Raw genomic sequence first — 20,913 nt, forward strand, 5'->3', positions numbered from 1 at the left:
TTATATTTGCCCCTGGGAAATGCTGATCTCAAAAGCAGAAACGTTGTGAGCAGGGGCACTGTCACGTGTGTGGTGCTTTGTCGGGGGGTAAGGACGCAGAACAAGCATCCATCTTCCTCTCTGAATCTGTTTAAAGATTTGGACAATGAAATTTTCTCTCTGTTCACTGATCTGGACAGAGCTGCAGTGACGGCCAGCTCCTCTCCTCCTCATTCTTTTTCTCTCACCTCCTCTTTTCCTTCCACTTTTCGTTGAACAAACTGCTACAAACTCCAAGAGCAATGGGAATACATCTCACAAAAACCTGGCAAACCTGGAACAAAGAGCATCAACTGATGACACAGAGCAAGATACACTTGGTCCAGCAGCTCCCACTCTCCCACCCCAACCTTCTGCTGAGCCCAGGCTGGACTGTGGAGAGCCATGGGCTAAGAGAAGCCGTGGGGACCAATCTATTCCAGCTGATGCATCCCAGGAAGGAACACACTGCAGCCACCAATGGTGTCACAGGGCCTTCGGGTCAGTTACCAACTAAACATACAAAGCTGTGATTAAATTACAACCCCTCGTAAAATCTGGGACCACCTGGCAACAATTACAGCAGCACTCGCTGAACTGAGGGTCCCCATCGCACATGGGCTATGCTGGCTGCAGCTTCTCCTTCCTATTTGCAAGTTGGGAGCCCCCCTGGCTTCTCTTCCCATTCCAGCTAAAGCTGTAACTAATTAGTGACAGAAAAAGCAGGTCTGTGATTAACACATTTCATTTTGTGTCATTATAACTGGCACCCCGCGCAGGCTTCCAAAATGGCTCCAAAATTCTTGGCACAAAACACCCCACGCTGGCTCCAAAACACTAATTGTGCACTCAGAGAAAAAGGGATCACAGATGGAAACAGTGCAAGGCAGGGGTTGCACTTTTGGGGCAGGACAGCTTGTGCACACCAGGAGATAAATCTGCAAAGTTACCAATTGTCAAAGACAACTCAAAAGTCTGAGGCAGCCACACGAAATCCAAGCTGGGAAAGGGCAGGGATTACCTTTCCAAAAGGAACCCAAAGCTGGTGGGTGTCAACTTGTCACGCCTGAAAAATCAGTTCTAACCTGCAGTAGATGGAAATCTAATAACCACGCTACTGAGTTCCCACTATTGAATCCCCCAGACATCAAATATTGGCTCTGTTTTTTCTTACAGGAACACAATTGACTTCCTGATTTCTCCTCTGTGCTAAATCCTGCTCCTGGCTCACACAACACCTTCTGCCAAAGCTGGTGCTGACTGGGGAGGTTTTGTGATTAGAGAGGTTTGCTGAAGGTTTAGGTGAATGTGCCATTCTCCAAATATTCACATTTGCCACCAAAACACACCCTCTTGCCAGACAGAGCTATGTACCTGCTTAAAGGACCTTTCTTCTATCAATTCTTTTACCACACAGGGACATCCTGGGTTAGGCCAAACACCACCAACTTTGCACCTTCCATGCACTGGAGCCGAAATCCTCGAGCCTCAGTGTTGGCTCTTTTAAGGACCCGATGATTTTTCAAACCCCCTCCCTGCAGAAGAGAGGATTATTTAAAACACAAAGGTAGCATTGAAGCCCTAACACTCGTCTCCCTGAACTAATGAGCCCGTGATGAAATGCTGCTTCACAAAGCCAGTTATCTTCTCATCTAACGCTTTAGTCGCTTTCCACGGCCACGTATCCCTGGGGACTGCAGTGATCCCATGTCAATCCCGTGCTGGCAGAGCACTGGAACTTGGGAAGCTCTTTGCCAAGCACCCTGCTCAGCTGAGCCCTGATGTCTGTGGATTGCAAATACTTCCCTGCACAGCGAGGCAGGAACAACTTCCCATCTCCAGGTGTGTGCCAAGGTGTTCCAGGGCTGCAGCCTCCAGGTTTTCCCAGCTCTGGTCATGCAAGAGGGGCTGTCTTTTCTTTTAGTCCTTTCCTGCAGGCCTCAGCACCGTAAGACAGAATGGGCTGCCCAGCCAAATTACGAAGTGGCTTGGTTTTTCCTGAATCTTTCACCTTAAACACCTAGAAACCACATTTTCATGAGGGTCCCAGCAGAGCCAAGCCTGGCTCCAGGGTGCCCAACTCGCCGGCAGCACTCGGCTCTCCGAGCAGCTCAGCGAGACCCAAAGCACAACAATGGAAAATATTAGAAGCGATTTCAGCGACACAAATCAGGGGTTAGAAGACAGGGGTGTTATTCTTGGCAGTGCCCCAGATTTCCTGAATGAGCTGGACAATTCCCTGCTCTGTGCTGCAGGCTGGCACATACCGAGTGGAAATCATAATAACCTACTTCCCAGCCCGGGGGAGGGTGGGGGCTGCGGGGCTCCCCCTCCGTGCCCTCCAGGCCTCCTGCCAACGAGCTCCTAATTCAGAGCGACAGAGTTTAATGCGATGAAATTTGGGAAAAGGGTAATGACACTGTTCGGGGAAACGGGAGAGAAAGAATAAATTATGGGAAGCATCACCGCCTTGTGCTCAGGCAGTGTCCTTTGTGAGGGTTCAGCGAGGCAGGATCCTCGGGAAGTCGGAGACATGAGACTGATTTAAGACAACGAGCAATGAAGAAATGAAACGTTTGGGCTCCCTGAGGTACAGCCCAGCCACCCCCTGCCTGGGCAGAGATGGGCTCCCAGGGGAGCCCATGATGGACCTTTAGCCAGCAGGCAAGAGGTTCAGGAGTTCAGTCACAGCCTTTCAGCTGACTAAACAATGAGCCTCCAGCAGCCAGGAGGCGATGGACAAAGCAAAGCCGCCTCTCAGGGAAGTTAAACTGTCAGCCGGACGCATTTCCTGCCGAGCCTTCCAACCTGTGCCACAAACCTGAGCTGCCTGCCCCATGATGGTGCACGTGATCGGGCTCTGGGGCTGTGCTGGGCTCCAAGGTTATGCCAGGCTCCAGGACTGTGCCAGCCTCTGGGGCTGTGCCAGGCTCCAGGGTTGTTATAGGGTGCAGGGTTGTGCCAGGCTCCAGGTCTATGTTGAGCTCCAGGGGTGTGCCAGGTTTCCAGGGCCATGCCAGGCTCCTGGGCTGTGCCAGGCTCCAGGACCATGCTGGGTTCCAGGGCTGTGTCAGGCTCTATGGCCGTGCCAGGCTCCAGGACTGTGCCAGCCCCCAGGATCATGCTGGGTTCCAGGGCTGTGTCAGGCTCTATGGCTATGCCAGGCTCCCATGCTGGTTTCCAGGGCCATGCCAGGCTCCCGGGCTGTGCCAGGCTCCAGGGTTCTGCTGGCCTCCAGGGCTGTGCCAGCTCTGGGGTTGTGACAGGCTCTATGGCCGTGCCAGGCTCCAGGACTGTGCCAGGCCCCAGGACCATGCTGGGTTCCAGGGCTGTGTCACGCTCCATGGCTATGCCAGGCTCCAGGACTGTGCCAGGCCCCAGGACCATGCTGGGTTCCAGGGCTGTGTCAGACTCCATGGCTATGCCAGGCTCCAGGACTGTGCCAGGCCCCAGGACCATGCTGGGTTCCAGGGCTGTGTCAGACTCCATGGCTATGCCAGGCTCCAGGACTGTGCCAGGCCCCAGGACCATGCTGGGTTCCAGGGCTGTGTCAGACTCCATGGCTATGCCAGGCTCCAGGACTGTGCCAGGCCCCAGGACCATGCTGGGTTCCAGGGCTGTGTCAGACTCCATGGCTATGCCAGGCTCCAGGACTGTGCCAGGCCCCAGGACCATGCTGGGTTCCAGGGCTGTGTCAGACTCCATGGCTATGCCAGGCTCCAGGGTTCTGCTGGCCTCCAGGGCTGTGCCAGCTCTGGGGTTGTGACAGGCTCTATGGCCGTGCCAGGCTCCAGGACTGTGCCAGGCCCCAGGACCATGCTGGGTTCCAGGGCTGTGTCAGGCTCCATGGTTATGCCAGGCTCCAGGGCTGTGCCAACAGAGCAAGTACAGCAGGTCCCCCTGTGCGTTCCTTCCCTTCTCACCAGGTGGAAACTCGGCAGAGTTGGCAGAAAGAAACCCAGTTCGGTGTGGGGTAACTCCCCCTGGAGCCTTTCACAGGCCGTTTGTGACTAACAGAAGTTTTTCTTTTAATGAGGCAATTACAATTCAGCTGCTTTCTGCTCAGCACTGGGGATGCTCCCATGGGTTTTCATCATGTCTCAGACCCCGATGCTTCCTCAAACGAGCATTAATCTCCTTCTTACCTAGGGCCAGGCTTTACCTCCACCTGAGCTGAAAATCAGAAGACAGCAGGATCTCACCTGGATAAAAAATTGAGTTAAAGACAGCTTAGACCAGCTTCAGACCAACAGCTCAGGCTGAGCTTCTCCAGGTCACATTGCAACAGTGACAGTGTCACCTGCACTAAATCTAGTAAAGGTCTCCTCTTCAGCCTCTTCACAGCTCTCCTTGGTGCCTTTCTGCCTCACCATGTCCTTTCTGAAGGTGCCAGCAGCTGGCCCAAGAGCACAGACAGGCTGTGGGTGGCTGAGCTGCAGCTCCTCCACTCACATCAAGAGTTCCAGACTCAGTGGGACTCAGCTTTTCAACATCTCCAGCTGAAAGTGGAGATCACAGAGATTACCTGACATGCCCCTCACCCTAATCACCGAGGGCTTTACCTGTGTTATTGAACCCAGGTGGAATTCAAGTAGAATCTCAGAGGCCACTTGAAACCAGGCAGCTCAGTCTGAGAGTTAAATTATCAGGGATCAGGCAGGCAAAGAAGCTGATGCCATCCTAAAAATGCAAAGGGTGCCTTGACGTCTGACCTTTCTCCTTCCCAAAGAGATGAACGGTCCAGGACAGAGGGCAATGGAAGGCAACAAATCCTCACCCTCTGGTGTCAGCAGAAGGGACAAAAAACAGAATCCTGCCAGGGACAGGGCTCTGTGCCTTCACCCCTGACAGCCCCAGGGGCGGCAGGAGCAAGGCCAGCTGTCACCATTTCAGAGGGCACACGAGGAGAGGACCAAAAACATTCTTTGAGATCGGTGAGATCTCTGTATCTGTGAAATTTTCCATCTCTTTCCGAGCTATTTGCTCCCAGCAGAGCGACACCCTCCCAGTACTGTCCCCAGAGCTCTGCAGTGTCCATTTCCCCACCTGTAAGAGCTCAGAGACACAAAGCTGCACGTGAGAAAGGGGAGGACACCCCAGTTCTGTTACAAACAGCCTCCAACAGCTAACAGTGAGTACATCCAGTGCAGTAGCTGCAACAAGGCAAATTCCTCTTCCAGGCACCAGGCTGGCTCTGAGAGCCCAAAGAACTCTCCTGAGCTGGGAGAGGGTGCTGGGACCTCCCATCTCATAACAGTGTTTAGGATCACCATCAGTGTTAGACAGTATTGTCATGTTCAAACAAGAAGGTGGCAGTAGGCCGTGGCTGGTTACACACGAGCCTGCAATGCTGAAAATTTCCCCTCACGTGGACTAGGTATTTTTATTTTTAAGGAGAAGTGATGACCAGCAAAGAGCAAACAGAGCCCTGCAGTGAGGAGATGCCAGTCCCCAAGAGAGAGCAAGACATCCTCACTGGAGAGTTTCTACTGCACTACAGCCCTAATTAAACTGTCAGCAGCCATGCCCTTCCCCTCCCCAGTGCTCCTGGAACACGATCAATGATCTCTGGAGGCAGATAGGAAGGGCCACAAATCCCGCTGACATGTTCTGGCACAGCTCTGGGGCATTCAGCAGAGCCACAGCAACAAGCACAGGCTGACCCCAGACTGCTACACACCAACCAGAGAAAGCTCCAACATCCATAAACAATCCCCTGGCTGTGTGCCCCTGCCCCAGCACCCCACTGATGGTTACTGACAGCTCCCTGCCAGACCTTCCTACCCCTCCTCTGCTCCAGAAGGACACACTGGTGTCAAGGCCAAAGCCACCAGCAGGAAAAGCCATCACACCCCTGCAAACCAACACCCAGGAGCTCCTCGGGATGAGGGTTTGGTTCCACAGAGCCCAGACACGCTCCCCAGGACAGCCCAGAGATGGGGACAGACACCCTGGCTTGGGGCACCTGCAGGGGCCAGGCAGAGCTGTCCCATTTGCCCGTGGGATGCTCCTCCAGCTGCTGCCTGTGGGAGTCTGGAAAAAGGGAGCACAATTCCCACTGCTCCACCTCAGCCCTAACCTGGTGGCTGCTCTCCTGCTGCCCCCAGGGGCTCAGATGATTCACAGAGCAACGTGATTTTGTTTTCTGCCCCTGGAAGTGCCCCTGCCTGTGCTGAGGGCCAGCAGAGATGAGCTCCCTGTTGTGCCTGTTGCACTTGGGGTACATAAACACCCATTCTTCTGTCCCAGAAACAAGATTACAGCACATCCTGCATGTGAAACCAGTGGTATCCAACTGGGTTTGAAGGGCTGAGCGGGGACAGAGCTCACCAGCTTCAGGTCATGATCCGCCTCAACCTCCCCAGCAGCCCAGCAGCAATTCCTGCAGGAGTTTTTGGGCTGCTGTCACTCTGCTTTTGGGACTGGCTGTCCTTCTCTTCTTCACTCCAGCCCAGCCCTGCAGTGAGCAGCGTGTGAGGACCATTCCCAGCCCCAGTGGTGAGAAGGATGAGTTCAGAGCATGGCCTGAGCAGCTCTATTTCCTTTTCTCTGCTTCCTTCCTGTGTGGAATTACTCATTTCCTTGGCAGGAAAAATCATCACAGAAGGTGCTTTTCTGAGTTCAGCTGAGGTTATTATCTGCTCACTGACAGGGGGTTACAAGGCACCCGTGGAGCTTCCTCTCCCCAGTGGGTTGCTCTCCTGTGCCACAGCTTGGAATAGGAAGAATAAAGACTGGTTGTTTGACACACCTTTTTATCCCGTTGGGGGTTTCTTTTAAAACACCTTTTTATCCCTTTTTTTTTTAAAAAAAACCCTTTGCTTCAAGCAACAAAGCCCAGAGCAGGCACAGACGGCCTCTTCACAGAACAAAAGGCAAGCAGCTGTGGGAGACATCTTCCTGTCTTGGAGGTCAGTCCCAATCCCAATCCCAATCCACAATGGAGTTGACCATGGCTGGCTCTGATTCCGCTGATGGCAGGGCAGCTCGATCCCAAATGCTCTGCTGGTTCTCCTGCCTACTGCTTAAATCCAAGCTGCTTTTCTGTGGGGGACGTGGAGAGCACCTCCAAGGCCCAAATCAGAAAAGAATCAGGCACCGAGGCAGGGCATTGACCCCGCAGCACTGGGAGCATGCAGGGCTCTGCACGAGGTGACATTTGGTTCTACACATAAGTTTGGCTCGATTCAAGAGGTTTTTCTTTGCTCTCAACACCTCAGAAGCAGTTTCCAGTTAAATGTTTCCCCAGCTGGACGTGGCCGCAGGGTTTAGGGGAAGGAGCGGGGAGTGACACTGCAGCTGCCTCCTGTGTCAGGCAGAGAATCTGGAGGGAAATAGGGAATGTGGGGCCCACAGGGATAAAGCTGCATCTGTCTTCTGCAACAACAGCATAAAATCATCTTACAGGCTGATATTTGCACATCCCCATCATGTGCAAACCTGAATACGTCTCGCAGCTTCCCCCACAGCTGGGGGAAGGGAATTCTGTCTGGCAGGGAATTGCACTGGGAGAGAGCAGGAATCCAGCCACAGAATCCCAAAGCCTCAAGTTCTGGGTCTCCACCCCAGACCTGACCAGTGCCACCCCTTCCTCTGGGGCTGTGTGTCCCCTCCTGCAGGCTGACACTGCAAAATCAGCACCCTGAGCCCAGCTCACCCTCTGGATACGGGAGGGAGCAGGCAAGGGGAGGGATGCAGGATCCCAAACCTCTCACAGGGCAGTTCCAAACTCAGCCAGTCTTAAAATAACAAACCCAGCCCCTGACACACCTTCTCAAAGGAGCTTCCAGAGCTTCTGCCAGTGGCGCCATTGGAAACACTAAATTGGGCTTGATTTGAAACATGTAGTAGCATTTGGCAAGTGGATGAACGGCTGGAACCCTGAAACCCTTTCATGCAGCAATGTGGAAATTCTCAAAAAATGGAAAGCAACAGGCAGCACTTCCCAAGAAGCCAGAAGGAAATAATAATAATAATAATAATAATAATAATAATAATAATAATAATAATAATACCACCAGAAAAAAAATGAAACTAAAAAAACCCCATGACAGTTATTTTTCAGCACATTTTTAAAGACATTTAAAGACATTTTTAGAGCATTTTCTGCAGGCACAGGACTTGAAATGAGCCAAAAGCAAAGAAGTTGAGCCGAGGAGAGCGACACTCACGGTGCAGGCAGCCGGCATCCCCTGCGAGCTGAGACCACCCTGGGCAGCACCTGTACGTGGTCTGGGACCTCAGCTGGTACACCTGCCTGTAGCCCGTGTAATACACAACCCTGAAACACAAAAACCCCGCCAAGGTAAGCTCCTGCAGGACAAGGAAACCGGGAAGAGCAGAATTTGTAGCTGCAGGTGCAAACAAAGCGAGGAACTGGGTTTGCAAACGTGCTGCCATTGTTTTCCACGTGGGCTGGCAGTGGTCACTGATGCTAAGAAAACACTCCTAATTTGCTCTAATTAGGAACATAAGAGACAACACCCAGGTTTTCATAGCACCCCAGATTATTTTTTCTCCTTTTCTAGATTATTTCTCAGCTCTGAGCTCCTCTCTTGCACTACTTGCTCACAAAGGAAATGTAAATTTTAACAACAGGTGTTCCTGCTTTAGTGAGCAGGAGCAGGTGTCTCTAAGGGGCTGGCGAGCTAAAAAATTGACACAACCCTGATGGCAACACCAAGCTACTCCAAGAGCTGTGTTGGACGCAGCAAGGCTCCACAGCTTGGCAGGGAACACTGAGGGTCCCTTTAACTACTCCCAATAGTTCCCTCCAGGGTGGGAGCTGGGGGAGTAAAGCAGGGACTGATCTGAAGCGTAAATAAATAAAAGCGACACATTTTTTCCCCGGAAATTTGGTGTTGTGTGTTTGTGAGAATTGAAACACAGATAATACTTCTGAAGCCGATTTTTAAAAAGCTCCGTTGGCAGAACATGAAACTGCTCCACCAAAGCGAATCAGGCAAACAACAACAAATATTTGGCACAGCAGATGTGTTGTGCATGTCCACTGAAAATATTTATCCTAACGTAGTCGAGTTGTTTGATTTTGTCTGAATGTTCCTACAGAAAAAACCCCAAATAACAGTGAACTGTTAATTCCCAGGAAGGAAACCTTCTGCGACTCCTGCGTGCCAATGTGGAAGCACAGCTGAGGAAAATAAAAGCAGATACCAATTTTTTTTTTTGGTTTTGTATGAGCTGTTAACAAATTATGAAGGAAACTGTTGTGCTCCAGAAGCAGCTGAGAAAGCAATTCACAGGCACCAGGCTCCAGCCCACCAGGATCCTCTTGGTACCAGGAGCTCTCTCCAGCCCAGCCCAGCGGGAAGGAGAAGGGGAGATGCTGGATGCAGGGTGGTGTGAACATGACAAGGAGGCTCAGGAATGGGGAGGAAAAGGTAGAAATAGTGATGTAGGACAGCTCAGAGCTCCTTGTGCCCCAGCAGTGCCCTGAGCAGCCTCAGTCCCACCCTCCTGGGCGGCTCTGTCGGACACTCCAGACCCTTCAGCTGGTCCAGGCAGCTCTCAAGGACAGGCAAATATTGTGACAGCCTCGGTGCCTCTGGGTATCTGGGTGCTGCAGACGGGAAAGAGCCACACAGGAGATACTTTATCTTCAGTGTTTCTCTTTTCCTTTGTTTTAAGGAATCCCTGGCGCAGAAAACGGGGAATGAGCCAGAACTAATGGAACCCAGGAAATCCTGCTGTGTCCTGCTGCTGGAAAATCCCCTTCCAGCCCCTCTGGGATAGCACTGTGATTCCTTCAAGCTTGGCTATGGAGGGCTGAGCAAAGCTACCTGCTGTCATTACTCACTGGGAAGCTGCACAGCCGGGAGCAAACCCATCCCTCTGCCAGGAACACGGAGCAACGCAGCCCGAGGATGCTCCAACTGAGCAGATGCTGCTTTTCCCAGTCACCTCCAGGAACTCAAGGACACCGAGGCCAATTTCAGGCCAGATCCTGGAGCTGTGAATACACTTCCTGAGCCCCACGCTGCCAGAGCTGGTCCAACTGGAGCAGCTCCAGCATCCCTGTGAGCGCCGACACCGCGCGCTCCACTGCCTCAGCTGCCTGGCACAAGGGAACTTGGCAGGACAGCTCCCAGCTCTTGGAAAAGCTTGCTGCAATGGGAACTCCCACAAGTTTGGAGAGAGGGGATCTGGGACAAAACCTTGCCCAAGGAATGCTCTGCTGATAGTGCTTTCCCTGTCTGGATTTCACAACTCCTGGGGTGAAATCCCTCAGTGGCTTCCGCTCTGTGTTTCCAACAGGAACAGTTTTAGCACTGGGCTGTTCTGATACTTGTAATGAAGCAGAACAGAAAGTTATTTCATTTCAATCCCTTGATTTGTGATGTCAAACACATCCTTTAAGGAGCTGAAGGGGCTGCTGGGGCTGAAGAGCTCCCAGCCTTTGAAGTCGAAGCAGACAGGGCACCCATCCTTTCAAAGCCTTCCCTGAAAACACAGCCAAGAGTCAGACTCTGTTTGCTCCTTTGTTACCAGGACACAGATCTCATCACCAGGGTAATTACTGGCAATTACAGGTTAGGAGGAATTCCTAAAGTCAGGACTTAAAAGCTGTCTCGAGTCCAAGATGTTTTTTTGAAAGACAACTATCATTTGTACTCTGTAAAGGCTTGTAACTGCCTAATGAGGCCGGAAAAGCAGGTGGAGGACGGAAGCAGCTTGGGCATGTTGTGGTTTGGCTGCTGGCTAGGTAAGAAAAGTTCATTATTTGTCCTGTAACACGTGTCCAGAGCCCTCCTTCCGCAGGGCCTCCTGCCTGAGCTCCCAGCTCTGGCCAGCTGGGAACTCAAGGGATGCTATGATAGGTGGACAAGAACTCAGGGTATGTTCCAACTCTGTGTTCACCTGTGCAAGCCCAACTCTGCTCTTCTGACGTGGGTCTGAGCATGGTCCAGCTCATGGAGTGAAAGGAAGGTGGTGACCCTGCAGCAAATCCTGCTGAGCACCACCCCAGCAGTCCCTGCCCTCACAGGTGGTCCTGCACCACCCCATCCCCTGCACCACGGCCACATCTGCTGTTGTTTGAGCCAATAACCCTCACTTGGCCCCAGCTCCCGCCATCAGCTCTGTGAGACAAGAGGCACTGAGGGGCTTTGAGGAGGAGACATCTAAAAGTACAGGAATAGTGCACGTGATGTGAATAAGCCATTCCATTAACGTGCCTGGGTCATAGGAAACAGATGCCATACATTGTCTGAAGACGGGAAACAGCCCACCACGAGGACAAAGCTCCTTCAGAATAAAAACAATGGATAGACCTTCTCTTCAGAAATTCCTTCTTAGCTTAATAACTCTGAGCATCACAGAAGTGCCAGGCTGAACCAGAAGCCCCTCCAGCAAAATGTCCAAAGGGTTTACCAAGCTCTCGTGGTCTCCTGCTTTGAGCCAAGAAGCAGTGAAGTAGCTCCACCCCTTACTGGCAGTTTGTGGGGTCAGGGCCACATCTCTGCTCATGGGACTGTTCATATCAAAGTGTAAAGGAACTGCTCTGTCCCCTGCTCATAGAATCACAGAACAGTTTGTGTTGGAAGGGACCTCAAAGATCATCTAGTTTCAACCTCCTGCCATGGGCAAGGACACCTTCCACTAGCCTGGCAAGCGCCAGGTACCACGGGCTTCCTCCAAGGCGTTTCCTCCTCTTTCCCTTGAGAGTTGTGGAACATCCAGGTGAGCCCCAGCCACACTGGCTCATCACTGAGACCCCTTGGAGGGCACCAAGGCATTCCCGAGGCTGTTTGCCATTCCAGAACACAGCCAGAGCAGCAGGATGGGCGCACAGGTGGCTGTCCCCATCCCTCAAGAGCTGTGCAGCCGCTGCCGGTGAGCACCGTCCTCACTTCCCTGCTGCTGATGAGGAGTGGCAATCACTTTTCCTCCCACGGGGAGCAGCCCAGGGCGGAGGGAAGTGCACCTACCTGCGCTCGTAGCCCGTGCACCAGCGGCGGCCCCCGCAGTCCTGCTTCCACACCCTGACCGCGCGGGTCAGGGCCTGCACACACGGCTGCCGCAGCCCCACGACCCCCAGCTCCTGCTCCGCGCAGACGTTCGGCCTGGGACAGAGAAATGCAGGGATGTGAGGGAGGCAGGGCATCCAGAGGGTCACAGCTGCGAGGGCTGCAGTGCTCGCACTGCCTAAATTTCCTGCTGACAGCACAGGAAGGGCTTGGGCAGCCCCCAGCATCCACCTCCTCAATGAGTTCAATCACTGCAGGGAAAAGAAACACTGCCAGGTGGACCAGGCACAGGGGTGGTTTCTTGCTCGTTCAGAGCTAAGGGCTGCAAGGGTAATTCCAATAAATCAAAGAAATGCACTTTGTTTCTCCTCTAATCCTAACTCCTTCTCCAAGCACAAGCCAGGGGGTTTAACTAAGGATGAAGAGGGAGACATTTGTCCCTGACTCTGTGAGACACTTGGTATTTGGGGCTGCTTGTGTTGCTTCCAACTCTTCCAAAGGGACCCAGAGTTTTCACAGAGATACTTTCTATAAAAGAAGTGAAAATAACTGATTTGGACGTGGTGAAGCTTAGAGGTTGCAGTTGGCATCTGACTGCTCCGGGCTGCTTGATTCCAACCCCAGCCTGCTGGCACAGGGCTCTGCTCCAGTGCCTCATCCAAGAAGTCCTGAAAGTAACTGTCAGGGCAGGAGCACAAAACCTTGACGTGGGGAGAAAAAGCTGCTTCTTCCAAAACCTTTATCTGCTAAAGGACACCCCTTTTTTGAAGAATTAAACGCCTTGAGGAAGGCGGCTTGGAGTCTGCACCCCACACCACACTGGCTCCACAGACAAAGGGAATTACAGTGATCCCCTGGCTCCGAGAGACCATCTTCTGGCAGGAGGCCAAATTTGCAAGGAAGTTTTCCAGAGCAGCCAAATGATTAACACCAAACGGTAACTGTAAAATGTAATTAAAAAGAGCAGCCTACGTGCTGCTGGAGTAACAGCAGCGGGCAGGGAGGAACGTGGAGTAAGAAAGATTTGTGAAGAGAAATAAAAGCAGCAGGTCTGGGAAGAAAGGGCAAAGTATTCACACAAGCATCATCTCTCGCACTCACACAACAGTAGCATTTCAGCTAAACCGAGGAGTTCCCCCCTACAGGCAAAGACTATCCAGGTTTTCAATTTTCTATTCCCCTTTTTGCACATCTGGTAGCAAATAAAGAAACCCACAACAGCTTCCTCCCCCCTGCCCCTTCACTCTCTGCTCCTCGCTTCACTCCTGGTTTGAAAACACTGCATTTGGCTCCTGCTTTTCCATTCCACGCCCGACAAAACCCCTCCGGAACTCTTTCTTCCTACTCACATGTGGGGCTGCAGTTTGCTCCCAGCAGCCAGCGGAGACATTCGCAGCGCCAAGATGAGTGACAGTGCCACTGCAGGAAACTCCATCGCAGCCGCTCCTCTCCCTCCAGGTGCTTCCAGCGGTGGTCCCGGGAATCCCACCGCCTCCTCCAGCACGGCTGGCCGGTTCCTCCTCCTCCCAGGCTCCTGCTGCCTCCTGCTCCCAACTTGCCGGTGCCTCTCCTCGCAAAGGACAAAGCTATCGGAGCACGGGGGAGTCCTCGCAGGGGGAGAGCGGATTTACCATTCCTGGATGCTTCCTCCCTCTCGGGTTCCGCTCAGCGGGTTTCTTCACTTCGTTGCAAATTACAGTGCAGGTTGCAGCTGGGTTTTCCCCCAGACCAAACCTGGCTTCTCATGCTCGTTTGCTCGCAGTGAAATGCGCTGAAGTGACTTTTCCTTCTGGGATTTGCTTCCTGACAAATCTCGAGGACCTGGGGACTCACGAGACCTGGGCTGTGCCCCGAAGCACAGCCCCACGTGGGCTGAGCTGCTCCAGAGCTGCGACCCCCTTCCCAAGGCACTGTGAAATCCTGCCCTTGGCAAGGGGAAGGAAAAAGGAGGAGTGCTCTTCTGGCAGGAGAATCTCACCTCCCAGGGGCTTTTCCCGAAGCAGGCAGGGTGATCCTTCACTCCATCCCCAGAGGTGCAGGCATCCTCCTGCCGGCAGCTCCACACCTTCCTCCGGGGCCGGGAGCGAGGAACTCCGGCACACACACCCCAGAGCAGCCTCCCTGCGGTTCACGAGAGTAACAAAACTTCCCCCTGCCTTTCCCAGGTCCAGCTCCTTTCCCTCACATGCTCTCTTGCCTCTTTCCTCGCTGTCAGTCAGAAATCCCTCCCACGAGCTGTGCCCAGCCCCGAGCAGGGGAGGGGGAGGCCCTGCTCGCAGGGATGGAGCAGCGGTGCTTCGGGGCTGTTTCTCCGCAGGTAGCTCTTCTGGACTACCCAAGGCCAGCTGCGGACACACCACCCCAAATCCCTTTCTCAGAAGCTTGAAGAACATCCCACAGAGATTCTGTCTTCCCCATGCACTCTAACAGATAACAAAATTGATCGCTTCCCAAGGAAATTCTGCTGGCAGGGACACCTCCAACTGCACACAGCAGCCGGCACAGCGGGATGGGGAGGAGGAGAGCAGGGATGCTGCACTAAACATCTCAAGCACCTGCCAGCAAACCCTCCCCAAGGGCCAGGAGGAACCAGAGCAGCAGCCAGGCACCTGTGAGCTGCCCCGGGGCACTCCAGAGCTCACCTGGCCTGTAGCAGGTGCTGATTTCCATCAGAGAAGCAGGATAAGAAGGTTTGGAGGAAGGCTAGGATAGTGTCATGGACATATTTTGCGGCTGAAGGACAACCATTAATCAAGACTAAAGTCCCCAGGGGCCATGCCCAAAAGCTGCTGGCTCTTGGAAAAAACTGAAGCAGCTGCTCCTTACACCAGAAACCTCCCAAGGTCACAGCAGTGCCATAAATCCTCAAGTCAGAGAAAAGAGCAGGTGAGGGGGTTAATGCTTCCACTTAGCAGTAAAATACCAGCCAAGCCTAACGGATGGGAAGAAAACATCCTTCATTCTTCCTCAAGAAGAAAGGCAGCTACATAAAGATGTTTTATAACAACAGAGAGAGCTCCAGGATACAATAAATCCAGGCCTCTGTTTTCCTGTTTGGAATTAAAAACTTAGGACTTTTCTTACAGTAGGGAGCAGGCTGCTCCCAGTTAGAGTTCCAGGGATTTCTCCCAATGGGGAGGGACCGTGCAGAGCCGGGAGTCGGGCTCCCTCTCCAGGACACGGCTCGAGGCCAAGGAAGGGGACTGATGGGTCCAGGCGCAGCTGCCACGCTGCCTCAGGTGACAATCCCGGCTGTGACACAGGCGGGACACAACTCACTGCACGGTCCTGGCTGGCCTGGCATGGCCACCTTCCCAGCCACAGCCACCCCGGCCAGGCTGCCTGCAGGGAGAAGGGGAAGCTCCGATGGGAAAAGCTGCGCTGCGAGGAGTGACTGAGCACAGAGCTCTTTTAAAGCCCCTTTAAAGTTCTCTGCAGTTCTTTTAAAGTCCCTTTAAAGCCAGCAGTGAGGTTTCCCACCTGAAGAGGCCCGTGTGAGCAAGGGCTGCGGAGAGCACAGCCGGGAATTTGTGGGACACATGTGAAAGACAGATATCTGAAACCCAACCCTGCCTGTGAAGTCAATTTAGTATGTTTTCAATTTTATATAATTTCCCAGCACAGCCGCCCACCGAGGATGTCATCCTCTGGCTCTGGGTAAAACAGCCCTGAAAGTGGTCCAAGATATGATATGGCTCCATAAATACTGATGATAATATCTGCAGTCATGCCAGAGACCACAGAAACCGAAACATTAACGTGCCATTCATTCCCCAGCATTATTTAATCTTCACTATCAAGCGTGCTGGATGTGATATGGGCACCAGGGCTCTCCATGCACAATCCTGTCCCTATCCCACACTGCTCTGGTACCTTCCCAAGCTCTGTCCTGATGATATTTAAGGATCTTGCACATCTGACCCAGATCTGCTTCACAGCAGCTCTGCCTGGCCTCTGTAGACCCACAAATCTTGTTCCTGTGTGGGTATATAGGAGTCTTGCCCAGACCACCTGGGCAGAGCAGAGCATCATTTTGGCTAAGCCCAGGGCTTCCCACTGTACACTATGTGATGTGTGTGGGTTCTTGTCTGAGCCCTGAAAATCCACAGCAGAGCTGAGACAGGCCTCATACACCTCTGGCTGTGCAACGGTGGTGGCACCTCATGCCTTGTACAGCCCCAGGTGCATGACAGTGATGACACCTCGTACCTGAGACAGCTCTGGGCAGGGGACAGTGACAGCACCCACCACTTTGTACAGCCTTGCTGTGTGATGGTGACAGTACCCAGTACCTTGTACAACCCAGGTGCCTATGGTGGCAGTACCTGATACCTGGCACAGCCCTGGGTGTGTGACAGTGACAGCACCTGGTACCCAGGTATCGCTCTGAGCAAGCGACACTGACAGCACCCACCACCCTGCACGGCCCCAGGTGTGCGGTGGTGACGGTCCCAGGTACAGCCGCCGCTGTGTGACGGTGACAACACCCGGTACCCAGGGCCAGCGGAGCGGGGAGCGCTGCCGTGCCCCGCACCCCGTGCCCCGCACCCCGCATCCCTCCGGGCAGGCTCTGCCCGGGTACCGGCCAGCATCCCGGGCGGGGTTGCAGTGCCGCCTCCCGGCCCGGCGCGGAGCGAGAGGCGGCCCCGGGCGCTCCGCCCGCCCCGCTCCGCCCCGGAAGGCTCGGAGCGCCCGCCCGGCGCCGCCGCGATGCTGCAGCTGCGGGACGCGGACGAGTCCGGCCCGGCCGGCGGCCCCGGCAGCCCCGGCAGCCCCGGGGCCGCCACGCTGGTGCCGGGGGGGGCCGGGCCGCCCTTCGAGGCCGCCTCGCCGCCGCCCCGGCAGACGCTGCGGCCGCTCAGTGTCCGCACCGCGGGCCGCGCCGGCCGCCTGCGCCAGTACTTCGTGTTCCGGGTGCGCGCCGGGAGGGGCGCGGGGGCAGCCGCGGCCCCGGCCCGCACCCCCTGACCTCTGCCTTCTCCCCCCGCAGCCCGGCACCATCGAGCAGGCGGTGAGCGAGATCCGGGTGGTCGTGCTGCCCGCCGAGGACGGGGAGGTGCAGAGCGTGTGGCTGCTCACCGAGTGAGTTCCGCGGCGGGAGGGGACGGGCGCTCGGGACGGGGGGAGAGGAGAGCCAGAGCAGCCTCGGCCCCGCGGGCTTGGGCCAGAGCCGCACATCGCACAGCGCTTTTCTCTATTAAAGCTGGTGAATATTAACGCGCGCGCAAGGCCCGGAATGGCCCAGGCTGGCTGCAGCCATCGTTACTTCATTATTTCTGTGTAACCCAGCCCTCCAGATCCAGACCGACGCTTCCCAGTTAACCCCTTACGAAATACAGTCCCACAGACAACCTACTCCTGCGGTAAAGCACGGACGTAGCTTTAACAAACTGACTCCAAGGCACGAGTGTGCAGCGAGGCACAGACCCTCAACCCTGCACTGGCCCTGCTGCTGCAAAGCAAAGGCTGTAACAGAAAATAGAGCAGCACTAGGACTTCAGATTTGTTCTCCTCAGCAACTCTCCCGTCTGCCAAGCTGTTGAGTGTTTCTAGCCAGGAGTCAAAACCATTTAACGCTCAGTTGTGTTCTCTCCACAGAATCGATCACTGGAACAATGAGAAGGAGCGCCTTGTCCTCATCACAGATTGGTCCCTCCTGGTCTGCAAGTACAACTTCATCAGCCTGCAGTGCCAGCATGTGACGAGGATTGCCCTCAGCGCCGTGGACACCATCTCCGTGGGGGAGTTTGAGTTCCCACCCAAATCTCTGAACAAGTAAGCTGCCACAGCCACATGTAAGTCTTACATGGTTATTGGGAACAGTTTGAGCTGTCAGCCTAACCACTGGAAAGGTCTGAGAATTCTTCCTTTTGCTTGCTTAACTTTGCAAACGATTCCTGAAGCTGCACTGGAAGACCTCAGAGTAGCTGCTGGCTTGCTGGGATGGTCAGTAGCTGCAGTAACAGGGAGTTGCTCAAGGACTTTCAAGATAAGATGAGTAGATTAGGGAGCAGAAGCTCATCACCATTACATAATGCAGTAAGAAGCAGTAATACCACCTTAGCATGACTAGAAAGCTGTGAATGTCAGGTCCCCTGTACACAGGGACTGTCACAGGCTGTGAAGGATGGCCAGGGTGTCCCAGGAGCTTTACCTTCTTGCTCTCAGCTCCTAAGAATGTCCCTTTGCATGTTTCAGGGGCTGAATCCTTGCATTTCTTGTCTCCAGTAAAATTTACTATCACTTTTATCTCAGCTTCCAGTTTCAAGCAGGTCTTTTTCAGACAGAACATGTTTAGTTAATCTTGCCTCAAAGACTGGAAAGCCTTACCCTGTTCATTCTGCACTATCAGGAGGGAAGGTGTCGGTATCCGCATTCAGTGGGACAAGCAAAGCCGCGCCTCCTTCATCAACAGGTGGAACCCCTGGTCCACCAACATCCCCTACGTGACCTTCACCGAGCACCCCATGGCAGATGCTGACGAGAAGATCTCGTCCCTGTGCCGGGTAAGGAATGGCCTCTGCTGCTCCAGGCAGCACTGAGCTCCTAGGGTGGACATAACTTAGATTATTTTGAAGCAATACCTCAGTTAATCAAACAAAATCAGTTATATCAGAGGTAGAACTTAGAGCTGGGAGCTCCATTTCCCCAGTCTCCAAATTTTGACTTGCAGGGTGGCCCCAGTGCCCACTTTATGCCAGCCACCCATAACTGGCTGAAACACGAAGGAGGCCAAAACCTCCAAAGGTGCAGAGTCCTGTAAAACCCAAAAGCATATGGATCTTGGGCTATTCGTGCTCTTACTTACCTGACAGGCTGATGGACTTTTCATCTAGGGCTGCCAGCTAATTAACAGCTGGTTTAATTGCTCACTGAAAACCTTCACCGAGGTTCTCAATTCTTGTTGCAAGAAGTGCTTCCCTCTGAAGGTTTTCCTAAAATTAGAACGCTATTAAGTGTAACACATCAGTGATCAGGGCAGAACCACAGTCAGAAATAAACACGTGGTCACTGACACATCTTTACCCATCCAGCCCCTGTGTAAGTCACACACCAGCAGTGTCCCGTGTGAAATTAACTGAATCATTGAGGTTAAACATCAGAATGTGACTATCATCACAGCACACACAGCCCTGACAGCTACAGCTTTAGTGCTAATCCTTCACCATTCCCTACCAGCAGCTGCTTAACAGTTTGTAAAACAATGCAAAAGCAAGGTGATTTCTTTTCTTTCAGCTGGAAAACTTTCAAACACAGCTGATCCAGGCTGTGAAGAAAGCCCACAAGGAGGGCCCAGTGCCAGGAAGCACTAATGGGGTGTTGGTGCTGGAGCGGCCCATCCTCATCGAGACCTACCTGGGACTGATGTCCTTCATCAACAACGAGGCCAAGCTGGGATACTCCATGACAAGAGGCAAAATTGGATTTTAAACCCCCTTGCGTGTCATCTGTTCAAGGGCAAGTGAGTTGGTGGTGGTGCCCTGGGGAGAGGGTGCTGAGGGGCAGAGCACGTGATAAAGCAGAGTTGTCAGGGGAAGGGACGGGGGTGGTTGTAGGACAGTTCCCAGCTTGTTTGGGGAATGCACAGGCTGGATTTGAAGCAGACACAGGGTGGTGTCAGTCTTGTACTGTGCACCTGATTTACAGCCCTCACTGGTCCTTACACAGGATGAATGAGCAGTGGCATGTTCCGTGTCCCAGTGCCTGCTCTTCCCAGTCCATGAAGTGCCATTGGAACCTGCTAAAACCCCCAGTGCAGAGCAGAACCTTTGTGCCACGGTCCTGCTGTATCCCTGTGTACGGTGTCAAATCCTGTCGTGTGCTTGGGACTGCTTTGTGCTGTTTAGAGGAGCTGCTGTTCCAATCACCGTGATCTCAGTGCTCTGATTAATGCCTGTTAGGAATTTTCGAGGCTGTCAGTCAGTCTTTTAACAGTATTTGCTGGCTTTTGCTAAAGCTGCACTGTCCCACCTGCTCAGCAGCAGTCTGTGAACTCAATATGCATTTATGAGCTTCTTGTAAAAACCCCTCTAAGAACCTACTGGAACTTCCTCTCTACTTCTGTTTCTTCGCTGCAGCCACAGAATAAAGACTGTTGTGAGAGAACGTTGCCAAAAGCCTCACAAACACGTCTGCCTTCAAAGCTGTTCTTTGTAAAACTGAAAAGGAATTCTGTTTTGGTTAGATTGATACTCTTAGCCATTTTTCTTAAACCTACTCTAGAAAACTTTCAGCACTGTGTGTCAGCCTTGGTTCATACATTCCTGCGCTGAACCTCTCATCCAGGGATGAAATTCAGAAGCAGCCCAAGAGATTACAGCTGAAATTGCTCAGGAGGTGACTCTAACAAGCTTTTTCCTTGTGCATGACCTTCTCTCCATGCCCTTTCAATCAGAGTGTTTATCTGCTGGATAAACACTGTGCTGCAGTGGTGGGGGGTTTTTTGACCTTAATGTAGGTGTTTGTGAAACTCCTGTTGCAGACCATCCTGACTCCAGTTTTCCAAGCTTCTCCATGCATTTTCTAAGTGATCTGTTCACTTTTCATTAACCTTGCAGTAAAGTTAAATTTCAACTCTTATTTGGTCTTTGTTCTTCATTTTCTGGAGACTGAGGCTGTGAAATTAAGTAGGAGAAGAAAAAACATCCAGTAAATTCCTAAACAAGAGGCTCCCTCCTTGGAAAGACACAGGGGAGAGAACAAGGAAGGATATCCAACTGGTCCTTCCCTGCCAAACCATCCACTCCCATTTGGCACCAGAGTTGGGACAAAAACTCCCATTTCAGTTACCTGAAGTGTCCTGAAGTGTCAGTTGCGATCCCTCTGGTAAAGATTCCATGTACCAAATCCATGGTGGCCCAGGCACAGTTACTGTCACCCAAAATTACTTGTGTGCAAGCAACAGTTT

The 20,913-nt window shown here is 53.0% G+C and overlaps 2 protein-coding genes across 4 annotated transcripts in view; one reads left to right on the forward strand and one right to left on the reverse strand.

The window, feature by feature from the left end:
* MEGF6 (multiple EGF like domains 6) overlaps nt 1-14,165 on the reverse strand; it is a 76,838-nt gene extending 62,673 nt beyond the window's left edge. Inside the window, exons 1-3 of the mRNA XM_048326543.1 lie at nt 13,355-14,165; nt 11,967-12,101; nt 8,190-8,299 (exon numbers count right to left, since the gene is read on the reverse strand). Coding sequence (XP_048182500.1) covers nt 8,190-8,299; nt 11,967-12,101; nt 13,355-13,440 — 331 coding nt within the window. The 5' untranslated portion in view covers nt 13,441-14,165. The remainder of the gene's footprint in view (nt 1-8,189; nt 8,300-11,966; nt 12,102-13,354) is intronic.
* Nucleotides 14,166-16,694: 2,529 nt separating this feature from the next.
* TPRG1L (tumor protein p63 regulated 1 like) lies at nt 16,695-20,585 on the forward strand. 3 transcript variants are annotated; one of them, XM_048326042.1, is made up of 6 exons: nt 16,695-16,919; nt 16,996-17,087; nt 17,604-17,780; nt 18,358-18,511; nt 19,242-19,467; nt 19,674-20,585. In XM_048326042.1, the coding sequence occupies exons 1-5, from the start codon at nt 16,716-16,718 to the stop codon at nt 19,434-19,436; spliced, it is 822 nt and encodes a 273-aa protein (XP_048181999.1). In that variant the 5' UTR covers nt 16,695-16,715; the 3' UTR covers nt 19,437-19,467; nt 19,674-20,585. The 3 variants fall into 3 exon arrangements, with proteins under 3 accessions (XP_048181999.1, XP_048182000.1, XP_048181998.1); XM_048326043.1 differs by having other exon boundaries at nt 19,242-19,463; XM_048326041.1 differs by having other exon boundaries at nt 19,242-20,585.
* Nucleotides 20,586-20,913: the final 328 nt, after the last annotated feature.

Source organism: Corvus hawaiiensis, chromosome 22 (genome assembly GCF_020740725.1).
Source record: "Corvus hawaiiensis isolate bCorHaw1 chromosome 22, bCorHaw1.pri.cur, whole genome shotgun sequence".
Classification (NCBI taxonomy): Eukaryota; Metazoa; Chordata; class Aves; order Passeriformes; family Corvidae; genus Corvus; species Corvus hawaiiensis.